This window comes from Leuciscus leuciscus (assembly GCF_965113295.1).
Source record: "Leuciscus leuciscus genome assembly, chromosome: 6".
In the NCBI taxonomy this organism is placed as follows: Eukaryota; Metazoa; Chordata; class Actinopteri; order Cypriniformes; family Leuciscidae; genus Leuciscus; species Leuciscus leuciscus.
In genome coordinates, this window is record NC_138730.1 from 4,255,421 (window position 1) to 4,280,857 (window position 25,437).

The window sequence follows — 25,437 nt, forward strand, 5'->3', positions numbered from 1 at the left end:
GAGCTAGCGCCGGGTTCGGCGGTCGGTTTGGGTCCCACTCGGTGCGCGCGGGAGATAATGAGGGGATGTGGGAAGAATTCCTTACCCAGGACTTCTTCGAAAAATTCAGTCATGAATTTAACTGTGTCCGGCCCCTCCATATTCTCCGGGATACCGACCACTCGCAGATTGGACCTACGGGAGCGATTTTCCAAATCCTCCACTTTGTTTTTGAGCCTCTCGTTTTCAGCTAGAAGTGCGGTGCATGTTGTTTCGATAGCCTCAATCCTGTCGCTGTGGTCGTTTAACCCTTCCTCCATGTCATGGATACGTTCTTCGTGGGAATCAAGCGACGATTTTACCAGTTCCAGGGATGCCGAAATTGGTGCCAGTGCATCGCCGAGTGCTTTTTTCAGGAGGGAGTCCGTTTGCTGTGCAAGGTCGGATAGAAGCACCGAGTGAAGCTTAGCAAGATCAGCAGGTAACTCCGAGCTTGGACTAGCTTGTGTAGCCATGTTGTCTTCACTTGTGGCATCTTCGTCCATCTCGGTCGTTTTTTGCCCACGGTCACGTCTCTTTGGTCTCATTTAGTTGTGCAAAGTTATGCTTAACATACACGTAGTCAACTTAAGGTGCGCCAAACTTTATGTCGAAAAAAATGAGGTAGAAAATAAAGAAGTAATTTGGGAGCCACTTCTCACACGTCTGTTCGTTACATGCTCAAACCGGAAGCCCCAAGAAATTATTAACTACTAATATTCCTTTGAATTATACTAATGTCTAATTAAAACGTCTACAAATGTATAAATAATCCCACAGACACTTGTTCAATCTCAGTAAATCTGCATGATTCATGGGTTCACAGAGATCATCACCCCCTAGTGGTGAACCATTGACATTTCCAAACGTTTCCAAACAGTTATGACGTAACTAAGCCTCGTTTACTGAAATCATGTGACTTTGGTAGTTTGATACACACTCCGAACCACTGATTCGAAACAAAAGATTTGTAAAGGTTTCGTAGCTTCATGAAGCGTGTTTCGAAAGCGCCCATCACTAGCGTTCAGTGGATCTTATTACAGGCAGATACTGATCACAGACTTTCAAAATGCACTTGTTAAATTTTTACAAGTTACAGTATATGCTGCACCAAAATTAGACATTTTACATTTTGGGAAAAACAAACATTGAATTGAAAGCAGTTTTGAACATTTCTGATTCTGATGTCACAAAAAACATTGTTCTGCCTCTACAGAAACTGAAATAATTATTGACCCATGATCCAACTGTCTGTCTTAACCAAATATTTAAAGCTTGATATCACATTTTAATTCTGTGTTTTTAATTTGCTGTTTAATTTTATTACTTTAAATTGTTGTGGCTCTGTGTGACGCTGAGGAAAAAACTGCTCTGACTCAAACAAGTGAGGAAATATTATCATCAGCTAACATTACTACTAAAAGTAAAGTAATATTATAAATAAATGAGCAATACTCACGTCAGTGTGTTGAGTTGACAGTGTTTATCCTGCAGTAGAGCAGCGATCTGATTCACTCGTGTGTCTCCTAGTTCATGTTCACTCAGATTCAGCTCTTTCTGGAGTAACGGGTTTTTACCCACAACTCTATTCACATACTGACAGGCTTCCTCTGCAGCAGGACTCAAAAACCTGCAGAAGAGTCAATTCAGTTCTCAACTAAATGTCTGTTGCATTACAAAAACGATTGATACGATAAAAAAATAAAAATAATCTTTGAACATTTAAATACACAAATAAATATAAATTTAAAAGGAACTAGAGCGACACTCAGTCCTAAAGCAAACTCATAAGAACAGAAACGTCTCACAGAGCAGAAGGGCAAAAGCTCACTAGATCATGGTTTTCAGTGTGAATACAGAGTGTGAAATTAAGATCTTTCTGGCTTTTAAGCAGGAGAAGTGAGAAACGTCAGCACAGAGAAAACTGGCTTGTGAAACTGCATGTTTGTGAACATCTGGAGACTCATAGACCTGCTGTAGAGAGATGCAGTGAATCTGGGCTTGATGGAAAACTATTGTGTTCAGAAAACTATTTCACTAAAAGGTTGTCTAGAATTTTGATGAGAAGTGTGCACAAAAATAAAATTGTGCATTTCAATTATCAAGGTATACTCCAGAATAGCAGCCCATATACTGACCCATAATGTCTATTTACCTTTAGCTCGTATCACAACTAAACTGTGTTGACGTTTATCATCATCATGACAGAACCTGCAGCATCTGATCTGATCTTGATCATTTTGATGCAGCTAATTGTATAGCTAAAATAATATATTTGTTATGAATATTTAGCCTCCATATAACTAATTTAGTTTATTATTTGATCCCGTCTCACCTCAGTGTCTTCAGTTGACAGTCTGGATCCTGTAGTAAATCATTGAGCTTCTTCACTCCTGATTCTCCAGGATCATTTCCTGTGAGATCCAGCTCTATCAGGTGTGAAGGGTTTGATCTCAGAGCTGAAGCCAGAGCTTTATAACCTTCTTCTGTCACACTGCAGTTAGAGAGTCTAGAACAGAGTGGAAAACATTCAGCTGATTAATCAGTAAAACCTGAATAATATAAATCCTTAAACTTGAATTTTATTTTGTTCTTTGTACAAATGCATTGAAATTTAGATGCAAAAACTGACAACTGAATATGGAGGCAAACAAAAGGCACAGACATCTTTAATATGTTAGACATCAACATAACCAGATTACAATTATCTAAAACTGTGTAAGTCCGTTTATCGGTCCAAATTGGGGTTTCCGCCAGAACGGGTGAAGGTCTCTGCGTGTTACTGTGTTTCCGCGTGGCAAAGTAATTTAATTCCGTTCAGGCTTTTATCTGACTCCATTTTATATCTGACTCCATTTTATATCTGACTCCATTTTATATCTGACTCCATTTTCAGTTAGATTGCCAATTGGTTATTGGTCAATTATATAATAGTTTAGCAATACATTTGATTGTTCTATATAACTCTTTACTTATATTTTTTACCTGTTCATATTAGGAAGCTATGTTGTTCAGAGGTCCTCACGCCTTGTTTAACGTGGGTCTCACGACCACAATCTCGCCAGCTTCGGTCACTAAACAAAGGTAATTGCTATATACCTGAGATCGGTCGCATTCACGCTTACACAATCAAAGATACTTTGGTATAGCCCCTGTGATTGCATAAACTTGAAATTAAAGTAACGTTTACTTCAGTAGAGGTATATATGGCCACTACTACAGATATAAGTCAACCAACTTTACTTGTCTGGTTTCCCACGTACACTTATCTAAAGTAACATTAAATTAAAACAGAGGTAAGACACACACAGATTTAGGTTGGTCAAGCAGCACTTTTGCTGCCCTAAACGGAAATTCACTTCCCGTCTTTGCGTACACTTGTACACTTGAATTAGCGCCAAAGTATTAGTCGTCACTAATCTGACGCAAAACTTGCGGTAACATATGAACCCATTTAATCTACTTGGGAAAACAATTTCAGAGTCAGTCGGAATAAAATCAAATGTAACAATATATTATGTCAGATAAAAATGTATCATGCCAATTACATAATCAGTTCAAAGGTAATAAATACAAAACATCAAATGCTCTGGAATAAAGAGAGAAGATGCAAACCTGACATTCAGCCTGCATACACTCTGCATCACGGGCTAATATGAGTTACAAATCGCCACAAGCCTTCTTCAGCATCTCCCTAAATACTCAGACCAAGGCAGAAACCTCTTTTCAAATGTAAACATGAGTTCACAGTGGGAATTTGCATTAATCACCGTCCCAGACTTACTGGGGACAGAAGTTGAGGGAATGATGTGTAAATTGGGAGGTGATCACTTGAAGTGTGATCGTGTCTCGAATGGGGATGGTAATATAGCAAGAGAGATCAAATGTTAATTTCCTTTGTTTTCTCAGAGAGTTGCCCTCTCTTCCAGTTCTTCTAGTTTATCCAGTCTTACAACTGTACAGGTCTGAAAGTCTGTAATCTGAATGATCCACAACAAGTAACCTGAAAATGGTCGGAAAATTTGAAAATTTAAGTTTGGGAATGGCCTAATTAAAGTCCAGACTTCAACTCCATTGAAATGCTGTGGAACTACGTGAAACACAGCTCATGTTGGAAAGTCTACAAATGTCACTGAGCTGAAGCAGCTTTGTAAGGAGGAGTGGGTCAAATGGACCAAAATACCTTCACAGTGGTGTAAAACACTCATAAACTAGAGGAAGTGTTTAGTCGAGACTAGCTGCAAAGCTGAAAGCAGAATCAAAGATACACAGCTCCCTCAAAAGCACTAAAATACATTAATCCTGTCACATAAAATATTAAGAGAAGTGATTTCTACCAGATCTCGCCCTCAATTCTGGCAGATTTACCAGCTCTGACAGAATCATCTGAATTCTCAACACTAGGTATGCAAGTAATGATTACATCACTAAAGTATAAATTACTATAAACAAAAACAGCACAATTTAAGTGTTAATTTATAAGAAGTAGAATATATATATATAGTATATCCACTAAATATTATAATCCCTTGAAAATTAGCCCATGATTTACTCACACTCAAGTCATCCTAGGTGTATATGACATTCTACTTTCAGACGAATACAATCGCAATTATATAAAAAAATGTCCTGGATCTTCCAAGCTTTATAATAGCAGTGAATGGCTGTATATTTTTTAAGTCCATCAAAGTATGAAAAACTCGATGAAAAAACACAACAACAATAAAATAGCACAATAACAGGATTGATATGGTATACCCACGTTGTAACAAATAAATAAAAGATATTTGAATTTTTCACAAAAGTTCTCTCGCGCTTTTGCCTCCGGCATCGTCCTGTCAGTCATCGCACCTCACTCTAGTCATGTGACTCCTGTGGCTCAACTTACCTCAGTATCTCCAATTTACACTTTATATTCTTCAGTACAGTGCAAATCAGCTTCACTCCTGAATCCTGCAGATTATTATTGTTCATGTTCAGCTCTTTCAGATTGGTATCTGATCCAAGAACTGCAGCCAGAGCTGAACAGCTTTTGTCTGTTAAGTTACAATCATTTAACCTACAATAAGTCACAACACAGAATTAGATGGAACACATACAATACATTTTCTATATACAAATATTAAATACATTTTCCATTTATTTTTTTACATAAACAGCACATGGGTTTTTGCCACTGTTGTCTCTGTCTTGCTTAGTTGGGGACACTTAATATTCAACAACATTATTGTCTTGACTGCACCGACACCATTATATGAGACAGTTCACACTTTTATGGCAAGTTAAAGGCCTTTCATTATAATTCTAAAAATGCCTCCATTCACATGTACATGTCTTTTTGACATAAAATCTTTAATGATTTAAGTAAAGCTAAGATTACTTAAACCTAAGAAACTAAGATTTTTTGTTTTGTTTTTAATATTTCAAGATTAAAGTCAACCGATGGCTGATGCCGATATCTTAGAGAGCAGGGTGGCCAACGGGTGATATATCATTAATTTAAAGAGAGTAAAAAAGCATCCATAACAATTGCTGAAATGAAATTTATAGTTATTTTACTTAATTACTAAATTAGAAAAATATATTTAAAAATATATATATGAAAAAAAGAGATTTTGAACGTTAATTTAATAAAAAATTACAACTTTTTTGTAGAAAAAACATCTTAAAATGTGTACATCAAATATGATACAACAGGCTTTTGATAAATGTTTATTTGTAAATCTCTCGATCTACATATTACATTACATTATTATTACATTAAACTACAGAATTACTCATAGAAATAAGCATTTAAAATATCTAATTACTGGGAGAAACAGAGGGACAACTAATATGTGGTAATATGTACATTAAGTAGGTTGTATTATAAAAATCGCAATGTTTTTATACTATAACCTTTCAGAATTTCATCTTACTTTTTTGACAATATAAATAACATCTGTACCAAATTACATTCCTTCCCCCCAGTTTGGGTATATGAATAAAATATGTCAGAATTCTATACAAGTCATACAAGTCTGGTGTATCATATGATACAAAACAAACATGCAAACATTTTGACATGCTTTTTTATATTTTGTCTTTAGATTTGATAAACTGTCTCCACACACACACACACACACACACACACACACACACACACACACACACACACACACACACACACACACACACACACACACACACACACACACACACACACAAGCTTTACAGGTCTAGGTTCATGTTTATGATGGGGAATCACTATAGAGTAATGTAGATAAATGCATTTTTTAGATGAGAGCTAAACATGACAAAATATATTAAAAGACTTACAGGGCTCTTCTGGAGGTTTTGATGACTGCCGATAATCTAATGAGACACTCGTCTGATTTCTTGAATTTCTGAAGCTCAAACTCCTCCAGCTCTTCCTCTGATGTCAACAACACAAAGGCTAAAGCAGACCACTGGGCAGGTGAAAGGTCACCAGATGAGAGACTTCCTTTGCTAAGGTGGGTCTGAATCTCTTTCACCAGAGTTTGGTCGTTCAGTTCATTCAGACAGTAGAACAGATTGATGGATCTCTCTGCAGGAAGATTATCTTCTAATTTCTGCTTGATGTACTGAACTATTTCCTTGTTGCACTGGTCATTGCCGTCTTGCTGTGTCAACAGACCTCGTAAGAGTCGTCGATTGGACTGGAGTGACAGACCGAGGAGGAAGCGAAGGAAAAGGTCCAGGTGTCCATTGTCACTCTCGAGCGCCTTGTCCACTGCAGTCTTGAGAAAATCAATCATGGTTTCATTTCTGTTTTCCTGTTCAGTAGACTCATGATCAAACACACTTGTCTTGTTGATGTCTAGAAACAGATGTGCATAAAGGGCTGCAATAAACTCTTGAATGCTCAAGTGAACAAAGCAGTACATGGTACCAAGAACGATCCCTGTTTCCTCCTTAAAGATCTGGGTACACATGCCTGAGTACACTGATGCCTTATAGACGTCAATACCACAGGCTTCCAGGTCTGTGTCATAGAAGATCAGGTTGCTGCTTTCCAGCTGATGAAATGCCAGTTTCCCCAGTGAAAGGATGGCGTCTTTATCCCAGGAAACATCTGGTGTGTACTCTCCATCATACTTTCGGCGGCTCTGCTGGATCTGAAAGCGGAGAAAGTGTGTGTACATTTGTGTCAGAGTCTTGGGAGTGTCTTCAGTGTTTGATTCCTGTAGTGTTTTAGAGATCTCATCAGCCTGAGTGTTTTTCACATCATTATTTATTTTCTCCTCCAGAATGTTCTGGAGAACAGTGGCTGAAATCCAGCAGAAGACTGGAATGTGGCACATGATAAAGAGACTCTTTGATTGTTTAACATGATCTAGGATTGTGTTGGCTTGAATATCATCCTTGAATCTTTTTTTGAAGTACTCTTGCTTTTGTGCGTCACTGAAACCACGTATCTCTGTTAGCCGGTCGATACAGTCAGGAGGAATCTTACTGGCAGCTGCTGGTCTGGTGGTGATCCAGATGAGAGCAGAAGGAAGCAGATTTCCCTTCATGAGGTTCGTTAGGAGAACATCCAGAGAGGCAGGTGACGATATATCACGCCACGTCTCATTACAATCAAACTTCAGAGGAAGGCGACATTCGTCCAGTCCATCAAGGATGAACAGCACTTTGAATTGATTCCTTCTTGTAAGGTTCAGTCCTTTTGTCTCTGGGAAAAATTGAGTAATAAGGTCCATCAAACTTAGTTTTTCTTTCTCCTTTAAGTTCATCTCTCTGAATGGAAGAGGAAATATGAAGCTAATATCTTGATTTTCTTTTCCTTCAGCCCAGTCCAGAACAAACTTTTGCACAGAGACTGATTTCCCGATGCCAGCGACTCCTTTTGTCAGTACAGTTCGGATCTCCTCGTCTTGTTCAGGTGCTTCAAACAAATGTGTGCAGTCAACCTGTATCTCTTGTGCTACATGACGCCTGGAAGCAACTTCAATCTGTCTCACCTCATGTTCAGTGTTGACCTGTTCACTGCCACCCTGAGTGATATAGAGATCTGTGTAGATGTTATTCAGAAGTGTGGAGTCACCTTGCTTCGCAATTCCTTCAAACACACATTGATACTTCTTCTTTAGGCCAGATTTCAGCTGATGAATGAAGAACAGCTCATCTAACCACAGGAACAGACAATAGATAGTTTTAGTCTTCATTTTCTCTCCTACATTTATGAGACAATCTGACAGATGATCATGAGTCTCTTACCTTCTAGAGTATCAGCAGCTTCATCTTGCTTCATCTCTCTCAGGTAATGTAGTGTGAGATCAAGAGCTGCTGATTTGATACTGGATCTGTTCTCATTAAAGTCCTTCACAAAGTGTTGTGTGTTCTCTTTTTGTAATATTTTCTTTAACTTCTCCAACTCATTTTTCAGAAATGTGATTATTTTGCTCTCAAGATCCTACACACAAAAGTAAGAGAAAAAGAATAACACCATTTAAGCCAAATTGTACATCTACATTTGGTCAACACTATTTATTCAATAATTATAATACATGTACATAAAAAAATCCAGTTAAAAGACTAACATGCTAACCATGTTGAGCTAAAATGTGTTTAAAAGGAAAATATAAGTGATCAAGAAAAAAATAAATTAAATTTCTTTGTTCAATAACATATTTGTTTGTTAGAAATATTAAACATTGGGTTCCGGGTCGAACATGGCGACAACGTAGCGAAGCAGCTCCCCGTTAAAAGTTCAGAATATGCCCCGTAAACATAAAGCCTGAGTGTAACATTGATGATTTAAAGAAGACAATATCGGGGGGCGTGTGATATGTCAAGAAGAAAAACTAGAAGGAAGGCTGGTAACGCTAAACAACGCGGGAGCGAGGACTGCGAGCAAGTAGAGTTAGCAGTGGAGCTAGCGGAGTTGGAGCCAGAGTTAGGGGCGGAGCTAACGTACGGAACAACGCAAGTACAAGAAAAAATGTCGGATTTGGAGGCAGTCCTGAGGGAGATAAGGGAGTTTAGACGTGAGACAGCAGAAGGTCTAAACGGCATCAGAGAAGATCTTAGAACGACGAATGACAGGATTGATGAAGCTGAAAGGCGAATTGGGCACACGGAGGAGCGAGTCCTGAGCATTGAGGAAGCCGCATGTGAACTCATCAAACTCCACAGAAAGTTTGAGGAGAAACAAATTGATCAAGAAGGAAGGGCCAGAAGAGAAAACATTCGTTTACATGGGATTAAAGAGGGGGCCGAAAAGGATGCAGCATCGGTGGGGGCTTTTGTGGAAACTTTACTCAGAGAAAAGCTTGAGCTGTCACCAGGATACCAGCTCAGTCTGGAGCGAGCCCACCGATCGCTGGGACCCCGCCCATCGGAAGATGCACCGCCAAGATCTATAATTGCAAAATTCTCAAGCTACAAATGTAAAGAGGACATTATTAAGAAGGCATGGGAGAAAAAAGGGTTCCTCTTCGAAGGGAAACGTGTGTATGTAGATCACGATTACGCACCTGAAGTGATGAAGAAGAGAAAGGAATACGCCGAAGCAAAGAGAATACTGAGAGAGAACAAAATCAGATTCCAGACATCGTTTCCCGCGAAGTTTCGTGTTTTCTATGAGGGAGACACATGCCTTTACAACTCGGCAGCAGAGGCGACTAGTGACATGGTGGAGAGAGGTTTTCGGGTGCGTATTGTTAAACCAGCTGTAGATCCACTGGAGAAGATTCAACGCCGGATGTGGCGCTCCTGCCGGGGAGCAGGCAGACAGGACCAGGCGGAGACTTCGACTTTGGGATATAAGGAGAAACTACAAGCCTTTAGAAGATCTACGGAGACGGTACAGGAGTAAGCCCATCAAGCTACAGTAGCCGGCAGGATACTGTATAGGGGACTAAGACAGTTTCTCTGCAATATATACCAGCGTTGAATAAGTATGGTTCTTAGTGAGCAATTCTTTTCTTCTTCCTTTTTTTTTTCTTTTTTTTTCTTCTCTCTTTCTCTCTGCGTTTTTCAGCGGAAGATAAGAGCGGACAGAGGACACATTTTCTTAGTTAAGTTGTAATCGGGGAAATTGTTTACAGAGTTGACTGATGGAAAGGACCATGAATGGTCATGAGGGCCCCCTGACCTATAGGGGCTATCCCTCAGAGCTTGGAGTGAGCTCAGGAAAGGTTGAAGACGTTAAAACCTCAGGTTTGGAAATTGTTTTGTTTTGTTCTCGTGTTAAATATTGTTCACAAAGTTCGTTTTTTGTAGCACAGGGGGTAGAGACATTGATCTTTAAACAACAATGTTTTGGTAAATGACAACACGAAATAGTAAATTGAAAGTAGCCTCATATAATGTTAACGGTTTGGGTAGCCCAATTAAAAGGGACAAGGTAATTAGTAAAATGAAGAAAGAAGAAGTTGGGATACTTTTTTTACAGGAGACCCATTTAACGGATAAAGAACATGAAAAATTTAAGAGAAGGGGTTATAATCAGGAGTTTTCATCATCTTATAAATCAGGCCGGAGAAGAGGGGTGTCAATATTGATATCAAGCAGAATTAGTTTTGAAATGTTGAAGGTAATTAAAGATAAAGAGGGCAGATATGTTTTAGTGATAGGTAGACTAGAAGGGGAATTAGTATCCTTATTGAATGTATATGCCCCTCCAGGATCAGATTGGGAATTTTTTAAACATGTTTTTGATTTGTTGACAACAGAGGGAGAGGGGATGCTAACTGGAGGGGGGGATTTTAATCAGAGACTTAATGCACGGCTAGATTCATCAGGGAAAGCACAGCAGAAAAATGCTATAGGCAAAAAAATTAAGAAGATAATGTCATATCTGGGAATTTTGGATATTTGGAGGGAACTGAACCCAACTAAGAGAGATTATACCTACTTTTCTGCACCACATTCGGTGTACTCAAGGATCGATTATTTTTTTATTTATGGAAGAGATAGGTACAAAATAGAAAGCTGTGGTATTGGAGTGATAGACCTGTCGGATCACTGTCCAATATATTTAAATATAACTATAGGGACAGAAAAGAAAAAAACAGTATGGAGGCTGAATTCAAGCCTGCTTAATGGCCAAATGAAGGAGGAAATTGAAAAGGAGATTTGTGAATATGTGGAACAAAATGACAATGGGGAGGTTTCTCCCTCAATATTGTGGGATGCGTGCAAAGCAGTTATGAGAGGGAAATTGATAGCAAGATCAGCATTTAGGAAGAAAAAGAAACAAGAAAGGCTCAAAATTCTACAAAGTGATTTGAAAAGATTGGAAAAAGAACATAAAAACACAGTAGATAGCAAAATTATGGATGAAATTAAAATGAAAAGGGCGGAGATAAATGAGATTTTGTCACAAGAACTTCAGAAGAAAATGATATATGTAAAACAAAGATATTATGAAGCTGGGAGTAGATCTGCAAAATTACTGGCATATAGGCTTAAAAAACAGGAGACGGGAAGACATGTTTACAAAATTAAAGATCCACAGACGAATTCGGTGGTGTACAAGACAGAAGAAATTCATAAGAGCTTTGAATTTTACTATAACAGGTTATACTCCCAAATGCATAATAATAATGAATCCCAGATTGATGAATTTCTAAACAGATTAGAGTTGCCACAAATAACAGAAGAGCAAAATAACTCATTGGTGTCAGAAATAACGGCAGAAGAAATAAACGTAGCAATTTCAAAACTCAAAAATAATAAAAGCCCTGGTGCAGACGGCTATATTTCAGAATGGTACAAAGCCTTTAGGAAAAAATTGATTCCACTATTACATAAAACTTTTAATTGGATATTAAAAGGAGGGGTTATTCCGGATTCTTGGAGAGAGGCAATCATATCAGTAATCGCTAAGGAGGGTAAAGATAAAACCTACTGTTCAAATTATAGGCCTATAAGTGTGCTCAATATAGATTATAGATTATTCACAGCAATTCTGGCTCGGCGCATTGAAAAAATTTTACCTGACATTATTAGTTTAGATCAAACTGGATTCATAAAACATAGACAAACCCATGACAATATTCGCAGAACATTGCATATTATGCAACATATTAAAGATAAGAAACTAGAAGCCTTAATAATGGGAATGGATGCAGAAAAGGCATTCGACTCGGTAAGGTGGGATTTCTTATTCCGAGTAATGAAGAGGTTCAACTTTCATCAAAGGTGCATTGATACCATTCGGTCTCTGTACACAGGTCCTATAGCAAGGATCAAGGTCAACGGTAGCTTATCTAACATCATTAAGTTAGGAAGGGGCTGCCGTCAGGGATGTTCGGTAAGCCCCTTGCTATTTGCCGTTTTTCTGGAGCCACTAAGCCAGTGGATAAAACAAAATAATAGCATCAAAGGTATTGTAATGGCAGGGTTAGAACAAAAAATAGCTTTGTTTGCGGACGATGTCCTGATTTATCTGGAGAATCCCGATTTTTCACTGCCTATATTGATGGATGCTTTCGAGGATTTTGGTATGCTGTCGGGGTATAAAGTTAATGTCCAAAAAACTCAAGTTATAACCTTTAACTATGAACCAAATCAACTTATTAGACAGAGTTTTAATGTTAATTGGAATATGACGTCTATGAAGTATTTGGGTATTAATTTACCAAAAGAGCTTGGAAAATTGAAATCCTCCAACTATGACCAAATAATATCAAAGATTAAAATGGATTTGGGAAGATGGAACTTAATACCGTACTTGAGTTTGGTATCAAGAGTGGAAGTGATTAGGATGAACGTTTTGCCCCGGCTGCTATACCTATTTCAAAATCTTCCAATTGAGGTGTCAGGAAAAGAATTTAAAGAGTTGGACAAAATTATATCTAGATATATATGGCAGGGGGCTAAGCCAAGAATAAAATATAGAACATTACAACTACCTAAGGGGAGCGGGGGTCTAGCGTTACCTTGTCTAAAAAGTTACTTTCAGGCTGCGCAGTTGAGAGTCTTGATAAATCTATGTGATTCAGAATATTTTGCAAAATGGAAAGACATTGAGGGAAGACTAATAGAGGGACTCCCGGTACAAGCTTTATTATGTGATAAAACACTGAGGTCCCATCTGAAACTAAAAATAAATCCATGGTTGGGGGTATCTGTTAAAATTTGGTCTGAAATTGTGAAGAAATATCATTTAACGGGTCACTGTAGGTTTTTGAGGTGGATAGCACATGATATAGATTTTACACCCAATAAATTGGATGGCAGGTTTAAATTGTGGAATAATGGCCCAAAAATGTATTGGGAGGTTATTAAAAATCAAACTGTAATGAGTTTCCTGGAAATGAAGGAGATTTATGGCCTCCAGAAGCAAGATTTTCATAGGTATTTACAGCTACGCCATTATTTGGGAGAAGAAATTAAAAAAGTTCAACTAAGTTCAACATGGCCAGGTGTCATAAAAATAATGATGGAAGCATATAGATCACAGATAGAACGGAAAGTTATTTCCAAGCTGTACAGGATCCTGGAAGACATGAAGGCAGACAGCACAATATATGTAAAAGAAAGATGGGAAAGGGAGGCAAACATAGCGGTGTCAGGCGAGAACTGGGGGGAAATAAATAAATATCAGTGGAAAACTACAAATTCCTCAGTTTGGAGGGAATACGGATGGAAAAATACACTAAGGTTTTTTGCAACCCCTGCGCAGAGAAAACATGGAGATACCAAATGTTGGAGATCTTGTGGTGAAACTAAAGCAAATCACTTTCATATCTTTTGGGGATGCTCCTTTATAACTCAATATTGGACACAATTAAAAGTGATAATTGAAGAGGTGATAGAAATGAAAATACCAACCAGCTTTGAAATTATGTATCTTGGGATAGTTGAGACTCTTAATTTAAATAGAAGGGACGATTATAAATTGCTTCGAATTATGTTGTTAGCTAGTAGGAAAGCAATAACCAGAAGATGGCGAAGTGATTTGGTGCCTAAAGTGGAAGAATGGTTTGATGTAATGCTTAGCATTTATAATATGGAAAAGTTAACGGCGTACATTAGATTGGAAGTCGATAAATTTAACAATATCTGGAGAGGATGGCTTAAATATATTAGGCAACATAGATTGGACTTTGTTTAGGGACTTGTGGTAAGGGCTGAATGTGTATGAACACCTTTTTAATGTACCATGCAGAAGGATGAGGAAAGTATTTTTACTATACAGGGATTGTCAGTAAGAGTTTTACATACCATACCCTGGTTCTAAGCTACAATGTTTATTCTAGGTTGTTTTATTTTATTTATTTTTTTAAAGTTTTTTTATTTATGTTTTATTTATTTTTTATTTTTATTTTTATTTTTTCATGTTCAAAAACAATTGTATTATCAACAGGGGCATTCAAGGAAAACTTCTTGTGACTGTCTTAAATTATCGGTTGTGTTTGCCCTGTTATTCTGTAAGTTTCATATTGTGAGAAAGACAATAAAATATAAATTATAAAAAAAAATATATATATATTAAACATTAATAAAAATGTGTTTTCCTACCTGGAAGATCCCTAGAAGATTGTCTTTGAAATTCTCGTGGTTCCTGTGAGTCTGAACGTCTGAGTCTAATGTCTCATATTGAAGCCTGTAATCAAATTAGTAAAATAAAATACTAACTGATATTTTTACAGAAAGAGAAATAAGCATTAGCTGTGAATACTCTGACAAATATTTGATCTAAACATGTTTCATGATTGGTATTCAATGATACAACTTTTAAACACAGTCAATGTGTGACAAAACATTTGTAACACAAAATACCTTTTATTAGATGATGGTGTTTTCTCACTGAAGTCTGGTGGATCACCTTTAGACCGATCACTCTTCAGAGACACAGATCTGGACACATGTGAGCCTGATCTTACACTGATGACACAAAGAACAGAGAGAGAGAGAAAACACTTTACTACAGGAGATACTTAGGGCCCTATTTTAACGATCTGAAACGCAAGTATCGAGCGAGAAATGCAAGTAACTTTGTGGGCGGGTCTTGGGCGCTGTTGCTATTATACCGGCGGGATAAATGACTCTTGCGCCCGACGCAAATCTAAAATGGGTTGGTCTGAAGTAGCTTCATTATTCATAGGTGTGGTTTGGGCGTAACGTGAAATAAACCAATCATAGCGATATATCACATTCCCTTTAAGAGCAGGCGCGCTTATTCTATGGCGGATTCCTATTATAACGGCGGATTTGCCAGACGCGCGCCAGGAGCGGTTCACAGCCGAGGAGAGCGATGTTCTCGTCAGGGCCGTAAAACACAGAGAAGTGACATTGGAGATGGAGAAGCCCACCCAAATTAACTTCGGTTAAACAGGCGTATGATAATTTGGTTAAATGTGTAAGCTAGATGTATGCTTTTATAATAAACTATCTATCTATCTATCTATCTATTGTAATAATGTATGATTTACAAAAATGAAAACTGCTGCTTCTGTGTAGATGAGAGAATCAAAGTGTATGCGCGTTGTGCACACGCTACATTGATTATGGCCAAGCATGCGCCCTTAAAATAGCATATGAATATCATGCGCAATGTGCCACTGACTTTAGACTAGGTTTTTCCTGGTCAGTGGCGGAATTGTTTTCTAAACCTGCAAAATAGCATGAGGGAACGTTTGCGCCGGAACACGCCTCCTCTTTGCGCTGAACCGCCCCAGGGAGCACAAGTGTATTTCCTAGTTTACCGACGTGCGTCTGTGGAGGGAAAAGTCCGCTGTGCGCGGGTGCAAAATAGGAATGATACATGCGTCGGTGTACAAAGTCAATTGCGCTGGGTGCAAGATAGGGCCCTTAGTCTAATTTGAAAAGGTTTAATGTTGCAAATAGTAATCAAATGCAGTATAGATGTGTGTTTGTTCATTTATGACCATGATACACAAATAATAATACACAAATAATACAACCCTATAATGTAATGTAAACACGCAAAATACCTTTTATTAGATGATGGTGTTTTCTCACTGAAGTCTGGTGGTCTACCTTTAGACCGATCACTCTTCAGAGACACAGAGCTGGACACATGTGAGCCTGATCTTACACTGATGACACAAAGAACAGAGAGAAAACATTTTACTACAGGAGATACTTAGTGTCATTTGAAAAGGTTTAATGTTGCAAATAGTAATCAAATGCATTATAGCTGTGTGTTTGTTCATTTATGACCATGATATACAAATAATAATACCCTATAATGTAATGTAAACATGCAAAATACCTTTTATTAGATGATGGTGTTTTCTCACTGAAGTCTGGTGGTCTACCTTTAGACCGATCACTCTTCAGAGACACAGAGCTGGACACATGTGAGCCTGATCTTACACTGATGACACAAAGAACAGAGAGAAAATATTTTACTACAGGAGATACTTAGTCTCATTTGAAAAGGTTTAATGTTGCAAATAGTAATCAAATTCAGTATAGCTGTGTATTTGTTCATTTATGACCATGATACACAAATAATAATACCCTATAATGTAATGTAAACATGCAAAATACCTTTTATTAGATGATGGTGTTTTCTCACTGAAGTCTGGTGGTCTACCTTTAGACCGATCACTCTTCAGAGACACAGAGCTGGACACATGTGAGCCTGATCTTACACTGATGACACAAAGAACAGAGAGAAAATATTTTACTACAGGAGATACTTAGTCTCATTTGAAAAGGTTTAATGTTGCAAATAGTAATCAAATGCAGTATAGCTGTGTATTTGTTCATTTATGACCATGATACACAAATAATAATACCCTATAATGTAATGTAAACATGCAAAATACCTTTTATTAGATGATGGTTTTTTCTTACTGAAGTCTGGTGGTCTACCTTTAGACTGATCACTCTTCAGAGACACAGAGCTGGACACATGTGAGCCTGATCTTACACTGATGACACAAAGAACAGAGAGAAAACATTTTACTACAGGAGATACTTAGTCTCATTTGAAAAGGTTTAATGTTGCAAATAGTAATCAAATGCAGTATAGCTGTGTATTTGTTCATTTATGACCATGATACACAAATAATAATACCCTATAATGTAATGTAAACATGCAAAATACCTTTTATTAGATGATTGTGTTTTCTCACTTAAGTCTGGTGGTCTACCTTTAGACCGATCACTCTTCAGAGACACAGAGCTGGACACATGTGAGCCTGATCTTACACTGATGACACAAAGACCAGAGAGAAAACATTTTACTACAGGAGATACTTAGTCTCATTTGAAAAGGTTTAATGTTGCAAATAGTAATCAAATGCAGTATAGCTGTGTGTTTGTTCATTTATGACCATGATACACAAATAATAATACCCTATAATGTAATGTAAACATGCAAAATACCTTTTATTAGATGATGGTGTTTTCTCACTGAACTCTGGTGGTCTACCTTTAGACCGATCACTCTTCAGAGACACAGAGCTGGACACATGTGAGCCTGATCTTACTCTGATGACACAAAGAACAGAGAGAGAGAGAGAGAAAACACTTTAGTAAAGGAGGATCAACTGTGTGTGAAACACATCTGTGTCTTTATCTAATCCTCCACAGAAATACACACACTCACATAATCAACAGTTTTATAGTTAACAATTATTTTATTTACTGGCTCACATTAGTTTAACAATTTCTTTAATATACATGAGTGAGATTAAATAATTTAAGAGAACATGTCAAGTTTTTGTTTATTGACAGAAAAGAGCAGAAATGTCTGTGTGACACAGTTTTGTTAGCAAAATTGAATTAAATGAAGTGTATAGTTGTTCCCTTTCGTGGTCACTCCGAGTTACGTCGGATGACGACGAATGGGGTTTCGCTTAGAAAGCCTATCACCTTCGAGTATATAGAACGAGCCAATGGCAATGAAATGCCATGGGTCTGCGGAATTTGCATAGCGTAGGTCCGCCCCCCTCTGGGGGTATATAAGGAAGTACGCTGGCAACATGCAGATATGTTTTCGCTTCGGAGCCAAGAGTTCTCTTCACTCCTACAAGCCATTCTGAATCATCTTCATTCTACGAGACGAGCGGCTCTTCAGTGTGTTTGTGTGATGGCGCGTTCCAGCGAGATCGCATTGCCTGCTGCTGTTTTGTGCAGTGATCTGCCGACAGTGAGTGTGTTTCTCCCTGGGCGCTTCAGCACTCTGCTGAGCTTTTTCCTCTCTAAAAGAGCTGCACGCGGCACGTCTTTTTCAAGATGGTTCGCCCGTGTATTTACTGGATGTGGGTGCGTGATTCATCTGCCTAACGGTCACGAGCGCTGTTTCGCGTGTTGGGCTTAATCACGCTCGGCAGCGCTCGTGGATGAGTCATGTTTTCATTGCGGGAACATGACCATCGCGATGTTTATAGATCGAGACTCAATGATCTCAGTGAAATGGGTAGAGTCCCCTCTGCCACACCCCAATCTATCTCTCCAATCTATCTCTTCCGCCTCGCTGCACCACCGACGGTACGTCTGTGGTTCGAATGACCCCGCTGGCGCAGTTTCTGGAAGCCTGGCTAGAGCTTCCCTGACTGTCCCGCTGGGTCGCGAGAACCATCAGGCTCGGCTACGCGATTCAGTTCGCGCGGTCTCCTCCCCGCTTCAGGGGAGTCCGCTTCACTGTGGTCGGTGGCATTGCCCCTGTCATGAGAGCGGAGGTCGTCACCCTACTGGCGAAGGGTGCGATCGAGACAGTCCCTCCAGCCGAAATGAAGTCCGGCTTATACAGCCCCTACTTCATTGTACTGAAGAAATTCGGTGGGTTACGGCCAATCCTCAACCTGCACGTCTTGAACCGCTCCCTTCTCAGGCTGCCGTTCAAGATGCTCACGGCCAAACGCATCCTCCAGTGCGTGTGGCCGCAGGATTGGTTTGCAGCGATCGACCTGAAAGACGCCTACTTCCATGTCTCCATTTTACCTCGACACAGACCGTTTCTTCGGTTTGCTTTCGAGGGGCGGGCATACCAGTACGCGGTTCTCCCATTCGGGCTAGCCCTGTCTCCTCGCGTCTTTACGAAAGTCGTCGAGGCAGCCCTTGTTCCCCTTCGGGAACACGGGGTTCGCATCCTGAACTATCTCGACGACTGGCTTATCCTAGCTCACTCTCGAGACCAGGTTTGCGAACACAGGGACCTAGTGCTCCGGCACCTAGCTCGTCTGGGCCTTCGGGTCAACTGGGAGAAGAGCAAACTCTGCCCCGTGCAGAGGATCTCTTTTCTCGGTATGGAGATCGACTCGGTCGCCATGTGCGCGCAGCTTACGAGCGAGCGCGCGCAGTCACTGCTGACTTGTCTTCGCCAGTTCGAGGGCAAGAGCGCGGTTCCACTGAAACTATTTCAGAGGCTCCTGGGGCATATGGCATCCGCAGCCGCAGTAACGCTCGGATTGCTTCATATGAGACCTCTTCAGCTTTGGCTTCGCGATCGAGTCCCGAGGTGGGCATGGCATCAGGGAGGACGAGGAGCAGGTCATTTTGGTTGCCCCGTATTGGCACAACCGGACCTGGTTCTCAGAACTAGTACTCCTCGCGACAGCACCTCCCTGGCCAATTCCCCTGAGGAAGGATCTGCTTTCTCAGGGACGGGGCACCCTTTGGCACCCCACCAGCGGTGGTGGCTACCATCACTTCCGCTAGAGCATCGTCCACGAGACATGCCTATGCGTTGAAGTGGAACCTCTTCGTCAACTGGTGTTCTTCTAAACATCAAGAACCCACAAAATGCCCGATCAGTGTCGTGCTTTCCTTCCTGCAAGAAGGGTTGGAGCAAAGGCTGTCTCCCTCCACCCTGAAAGTGTATGTTGCCGCCATTGCCGCACATCACGACGCAGTTGATGGTAAGTCTCTGGGAAAGCACGACCTGATCATCAGGTTCCTGAGGGGAGCGAGGAGACTGAATCCTCCTCGTCCTCCCCTCGTACCCTCTTGGGACCTCTCAGTGGTTCTAACTGCCCTGCAGAGTGCTCCCTTTGAGCCTCTGCAATCAGTGGAGCTTAAGTTCCTGTCAATTAAGACAGCGCTCCTGGTTGCATTGGCCTCCATCAAGAGGGTAGGAGACCTGCAGGCATTTTCGGTTGACGAAGCGTGCCTGGAATTCGGGCCGGCTAACTCTCACGTGATCCTGAGACCCCGGCCTGGATATGTGCCCAAGGTTCCTACCACCCCCTTTCGAGACCAGGTAGTGAACCTGCAAGCGCTGCCCTTGGAGGAGGCAGACCCAGCCTTGGCACTGCTCTGTCCAGTACGCGCCCTCCGTGCTTACGTAGACAGAACGCGGTGTTTCAGGACCTCAGACCAGCTCTTTGTCTGTTATGTTGGGAAGCTGAAGGGAAAGGCTCTCTCCAAGCAAAGGTTGTCCCACTGGATAGTGGACGCCATTGCTTTGGCATACCAGCAGCAAGGTCGACCATGCCCCCTTGGTGTGACGGCCCACTCCACTCGGAGTGTGGCATCCTCCTGGGCTCTAGCGCATGGCGCCTCGCTAACAGACATTTGTAGAGCTGCAGGCTGGGCGACACCCAATACATTCGTGAGATTCTATAATCTCCGAGTGGAGCCAGTTTCTTCTCATGTACTCGCTTCAACTAGCCGGTACTAGATTCTGCTCAGGTGTCTTTGCTTGCTCGCCATTCCTATCCACGGACGGGATACGTGCGATATTTTCCTCAGGTGAGCCTAATAAGCCCTGAGTCTCCTCCAGCACTGTCAACGTCAACGCCAGAGTTATGCCACTGGCAGCTTTCGCGCTTGGCTAGGTGCCTCCATGTGCTTGGACCCCTCTGGGCGACCCCCACATGTGTATTTCCACTGTAAGCCTCTCTGAGCATGTGTCTTTCCCTCGGCAAGCCACCTTGCCACCCCTGGGGTTGAAACATTCCACCTGCGGCTGGATACCCCAGTGATACTCCATATGCAGCCCCTCGGGGTCATATGTGTATTCCAAGTCCCTCCCCCCTTAGGGCTGGGCATAATTGCATATTTCCTCTGAGATATGCTTCCCAGTGTACCTTGGTATTCCTGTGTGAAGTAGGAGTCCTTCGTCCGTGCTAGTCTCACAACAGGGAGCTCAGACTTATGCAGGGCACTGGAAGACAGCCGAGGTGGCGTGATTAGACTGGGGACCCCATTTGTCGTCATCCGACGTAACTCGGAGTGACCACGAAAGGGAACGTCTCGGTTACGTATGTAACCCTCGTTCCCTGAGTAGGGAACGGAGACGTTACGTCTCCCTGCCACTTCAGCTGTACCGCTGGGAACGCCTGAGTTCAGTCTCGGCTCCTCAGCGAAGACATATCTGCATGTTGCCAGAGTACTTCCTTATATACCCCCAGAGGGGGGCGGACCTACGCTATGCAAATTCCGCAGACCCATGGCATTTCATTGCCATTGGCTCGTTTTATATACTCGAAGGTGATAGGCTTTCTAAGCGAAACCCCATTCGTCGTCATCCGACGTAACGTCTCCGTTCCCTACTCAGGGAACGAGGGTTATTGTTGAGGGAAAAAATTAATCTTTTCTTTGAATTTATTTTCAATGATTTAACAAATGAATGCCATACATTCATTTGTCTGTATTCTGAGTTTCTTTTATGATGTTAGTACAGCTGCAGGGTGTGTGTGTGTGACCCAGAGGTGAGAAGATTAGGGGGTTAGGGGAGCCACAGGGGTTCCTCTGTGTCTTTTGTTTAGTGGGGGCTGTAAGAGATAGCTTTTGAAAGAGATAACACTATAAAAATGCGGGCCAACCTCTGCTCTGGGTCTCACTCCGCCTGCAGCTGGTCTGTGGATGGACTGGGAACATTTCTTGCAAGAAATAAATATCTTTTAAGGACAATTTGATCTTGATGTCTCTTATGCCTGATGCTGTTTTGTTAGTTATTTGTTTTTGCCTCAACAAATTGGTGTCAGAACGTGGGATCCATGAGGTTTCTTCTGGCCCTGAGAAAGCGGATTGACGGACTGATCACCCTAAAGCACAAAAGGCTTTAGTTTTACCTCGCTGAATTGAGAGAGAAGAGCCAAAACTGCTATCATGGCCAGGAGGAACCCACTGGATTCAGAAAGAACTCGGAGGCAGTAAAAGCATCTCGGGTAAGAGACAGTTAAATTATTAAATTTTTTGTTGGGTGTAAATTGATATAACTGTGAATGAACCATGTTGGCTGGAACTATCTCTTTGGTACGGGCAGAGAAGGTTTTCGAGGGGGAGATTGTCACAAGCAGGGCTCTACAGTGAGAGTATTTCACTCGCATTTACGTTTCATTTAGGAGTACATGTACTCCTTGGAAAAAGTTAGCGTAGGGCCCTGTCAAGTCAATTTTATGCCGAAAACTAGCTCGTAGGTGGACGGAAGAGCCACAGCTGATTAAGTAGGTGGACGGAAGAGCCACAGCTGATTAAGTAGGTGGACGGAAGAGCCACAGCTGATTAAGTAAGTGGACGGAAGAACCACACCTGATTAATTAGGTTTACTCAAAATCTCTGTAACCTGAGAAAGTCTCGTAAAAGTGGACGGAAGAGCCACACCAGATTAATTAGGTGAACCAGAATTAATCGAGTGCTAGAAAGTGCTCACGGAAAGATTTTGAGCAAACCTACTAATTACTGGAAGCATATTTGCTAAACCTTGCCGATTTGAGGTGACAAAATCGGATCTGTCAGAGACGTCTCACAGATTATTAGACGCGCGTCGAAGGAAAATCCAGGAGAGATAGAAATCAGCCAATATGGGGTCATCTCAAAGCAAGCTTGAACAAAATTTTATAGGCTACACCAGGTTTTCTGTAAAATGGAAAAAATTACAGCCAGAAATGCATGCATGAAATTGGGAAACGGATGATTGTTAAACAAAGGGTTGTTGTAGTCGTGTTCAGCATGTAAAACTGTGAACAGACAGTAGTTTGTTGAACTGAAGAAGATTGTTGGATGGAAAAGAAGCAGATAAAAGAGAACAGAGTCGATACTGAAGGAACTGGCATGTAGGGAAGAGAGAATGTTTTTCCTGATGGAAATTACAAACAGTGAATTGTTGGATTGAACAGATACAGAAGGAACTGGCATGTAGGGGAAGATAAAATTCATATTTATGAACGCCTGATTAAGTCAAATTAAGTTGAAATGGTATGAAAAGTGAGTTTTAGATAAAAATAAGGCATTGAGTATGATTAACAGGGATTAACATGATATAAAGATAAGGAATGTTTCATTAAGCAGAACGGGAAAAATTCTATATTTTAGAGATAAAATAATTATTGAAATGATGTTTATTTTGACAACCATTGTCTTTTTGAACCTAAAGGGTCCAGCTATGCTGGGAGTATAGCAACAGCGCTAGCTTATTAAGCCAGCTTCCGGATGTTAATATGTACCTGATTTGTAATCAGTGTTGTTGATGATAACACAATTAGATAGATGTAAAGACAGCTATGTCCAAAGATTTTGGAAATCAATAATGTACAAAGTCAGATATTTTGTTGAAATTAAGTCATTGAAAGACAAGGACATTGTCTGTTTTATAAAGGAAATTATGGGTTGGAGATAATTTCCCTAAACAGTTGTGACTAAAGTTAATCAGAAACTTTGTGAAACCTGCTTAGAATATTTAGATTTTCCATGTCGCTTATGAAAATTAATGTTCTGCCAATAATAATGATGTGAATGTGCTTTATTGTATTAATGTTATGAAAACAAGAGTATTGAAGAATAGATTGCCATATTTTTGTAACAAGAGTTGAAGGTGCAAACGGCTAGGATAGCTGTCTGTGTAATTTAGAGACTGAGAACAAGATTTGAGGAATCTTGTGATTTCTGTGAAACAGTAGAGATAAGTGGGACTGAATAATGATAATATTAAGTTGAATCTGCATACTAACCATTTGAATAAGCTATCAAACCAGTGTTAATGAAATTAATGACATGCTAAATTTCTTTATACTGTATGAAGAGTAACTGAATAGTCCTGATACAAAAGAGAGCAAATGCTGTAAGCAGCTCTGCTCTGAAGCTCTCAGTTTAAAGAGATTTGCAGATTATGTTTTTGTAAAAGTTTGATTCTGATTGGAAAGATAAACAGTAACTTGACTGGCTCCAAACAAAGAAAGTGCCAAAATAACACAAATTTAAAGAAAAGTCTGTTGATATGGGTTAGAAAGTAGATCAGTGTTAATATGATGAAGATTATGATTCGGCTATTGTAATTGAATTTGCAGCTGGGACAGTGGGGGAAAATGCAGAGAACTTATCAGTGGCTCTGTTTGCATTTCCTGAATAAGAACACACTGCTTCAGGGGTGTAAAGTAGGGTGGAGATGTTAGAAAGATCACAGTGATTGTAGGTAGAATAACAAAGAGTGTTTTACTGCGGTCAGCGAGGTCATTCAGTGACTGTAAAATGCCCACTGTATGACTGTAAAAGTAAATGAGAAAAAAAAAAAAAAAGTTGATAGATAAACTTTTGAAAGTTGTTAAGAAGATTGAAAGATATTAAGTGTAAGGAATTCCTTTTGAAAGGAAAAGAACTATAAAAAGTACCGGTTGACGTAAAATTACAGATGAGCTAAATGAGTTGCAAAATATTTTAAAAGTACCGGTCACTAAAAGGATGATTGTGTTTTGAATGAAACGCTTTGATAAGGTTTTAGATGATATAGAGAGACAAATCTAACGAATGATTTATAGTGATAATCATAAAATGTATGACAAGCAGAGAGCGCAGCCTCAAAAGTTAGTATGAATCATAGAAGCAGATTGATAAACTCCTAGAGAAAACATTGAAGTCAGGTATTAAATTATGGCAATTGAAAACCTGACAACTAAAATTGAAATGAAATTTCAAACGTTATTAAGAACTAGAATAATTCTTATTATTTCTTTAAGATAAAATAAACAGAAGCAGTGTTACAGGATTAACAGTTGCAAAATGTAAAATGTGTAAGAAAAGGCATTTGATTAAACAAAAGCTTGTTGTTGACTATGAAAAGAGCTAACAGCTGATGTTTTGGGTTCAAAAGAAGATTGTGAATTGGCCAAAACAGGTTTACTTATCTGAATCTGGTATGTGCTGTGACTGAAACTGCCACAGTTTCAGTGCAACAGAGACTCATTCTGAGTGGAAATTTGTAATGTCTAAATTACAATACATGTAATTTATGGAAAAGATGCCTTAAGATGGGCTAGAGTAGATAAAAGATGGTAGATAAAGTCTGAAGTTAAAAGTTTATGAGAATGCAGTGTATCAGTCCAGAATGCCTCAAGAGTCTCTCTCTCATTCAATGTCAGCTGAAAGCTGTTTTCTGAGCCTGTGTAAAGCACAGTGTTTCAGTTGAAAACCATAGACACGGAGATGTTAAGGGAAATCATTGCCATTCAAAGGGCAATTTGTACTTAAAACGCTTTAAAAGTAAAACTGAAAGACTTTAAAGAAGTCTTTAAAATAATACTGTTT

At 40.0% G+C, this 25,437-nt stretch overlaps 2 protein-coding genes across 2 annotated transcripts in view; both read right to left on the reverse strand.

Moving 5' to 3' along the window:
* Positions 1–25,437, reverse strand: part of LOC309501907 (uncharacterized protein) — a 427,051-nt gene that overhangs the window by 39,457 nt on the left and 362,157 nt on the right. The window contains exons 22-23 of the mRNA XM_082174163.1: positions 2,354–2,527; positions 1,478–1,648 (exon numbers count right to left, since the gene is read on the reverse strand). Coding sequence (XP_082030289.1) covers positions 1,478–1,648; positions 2,354–2,527 — 345 coding nt within the window. The remainder of the gene's footprint in view (positions 1–1,477; positions 1,649–2,353; positions 2,528–25,437) is intronic.
* The window catches only part of LOC309501931 (NLR family CARD domain-containing protein 3-like), a 28,521-nt gene continuing 7,616 nt past the window's right edge, over positions 4,533–25,437 (reverse strand). The window contains exons 3-7 of the mRNA XM_082174224.1: positions 14,776–14,880; positions 14,515–14,599; positions 8,260–8,455; positions 6,337–8,167; positions 4,533–5,077 (exon numbers count right to left, since the gene is read on the reverse strand). Of these exons, the coding sequence (XP_082030350.1) occupies positions 4,903–5,077; positions 6,337–8,167; positions 8,260–8,455; positions 14,515–14,599; positions 14,776–14,880 (2,392 nt within the window). The 3' untranslated portion in view covers positions 4,533–4,902. The remainder of the gene's footprint in view (positions 5,078–6,336; positions 8,168–8,259; positions 8,456–14,514; positions 14,600–14,775; positions 14,881–25,437) is intronic.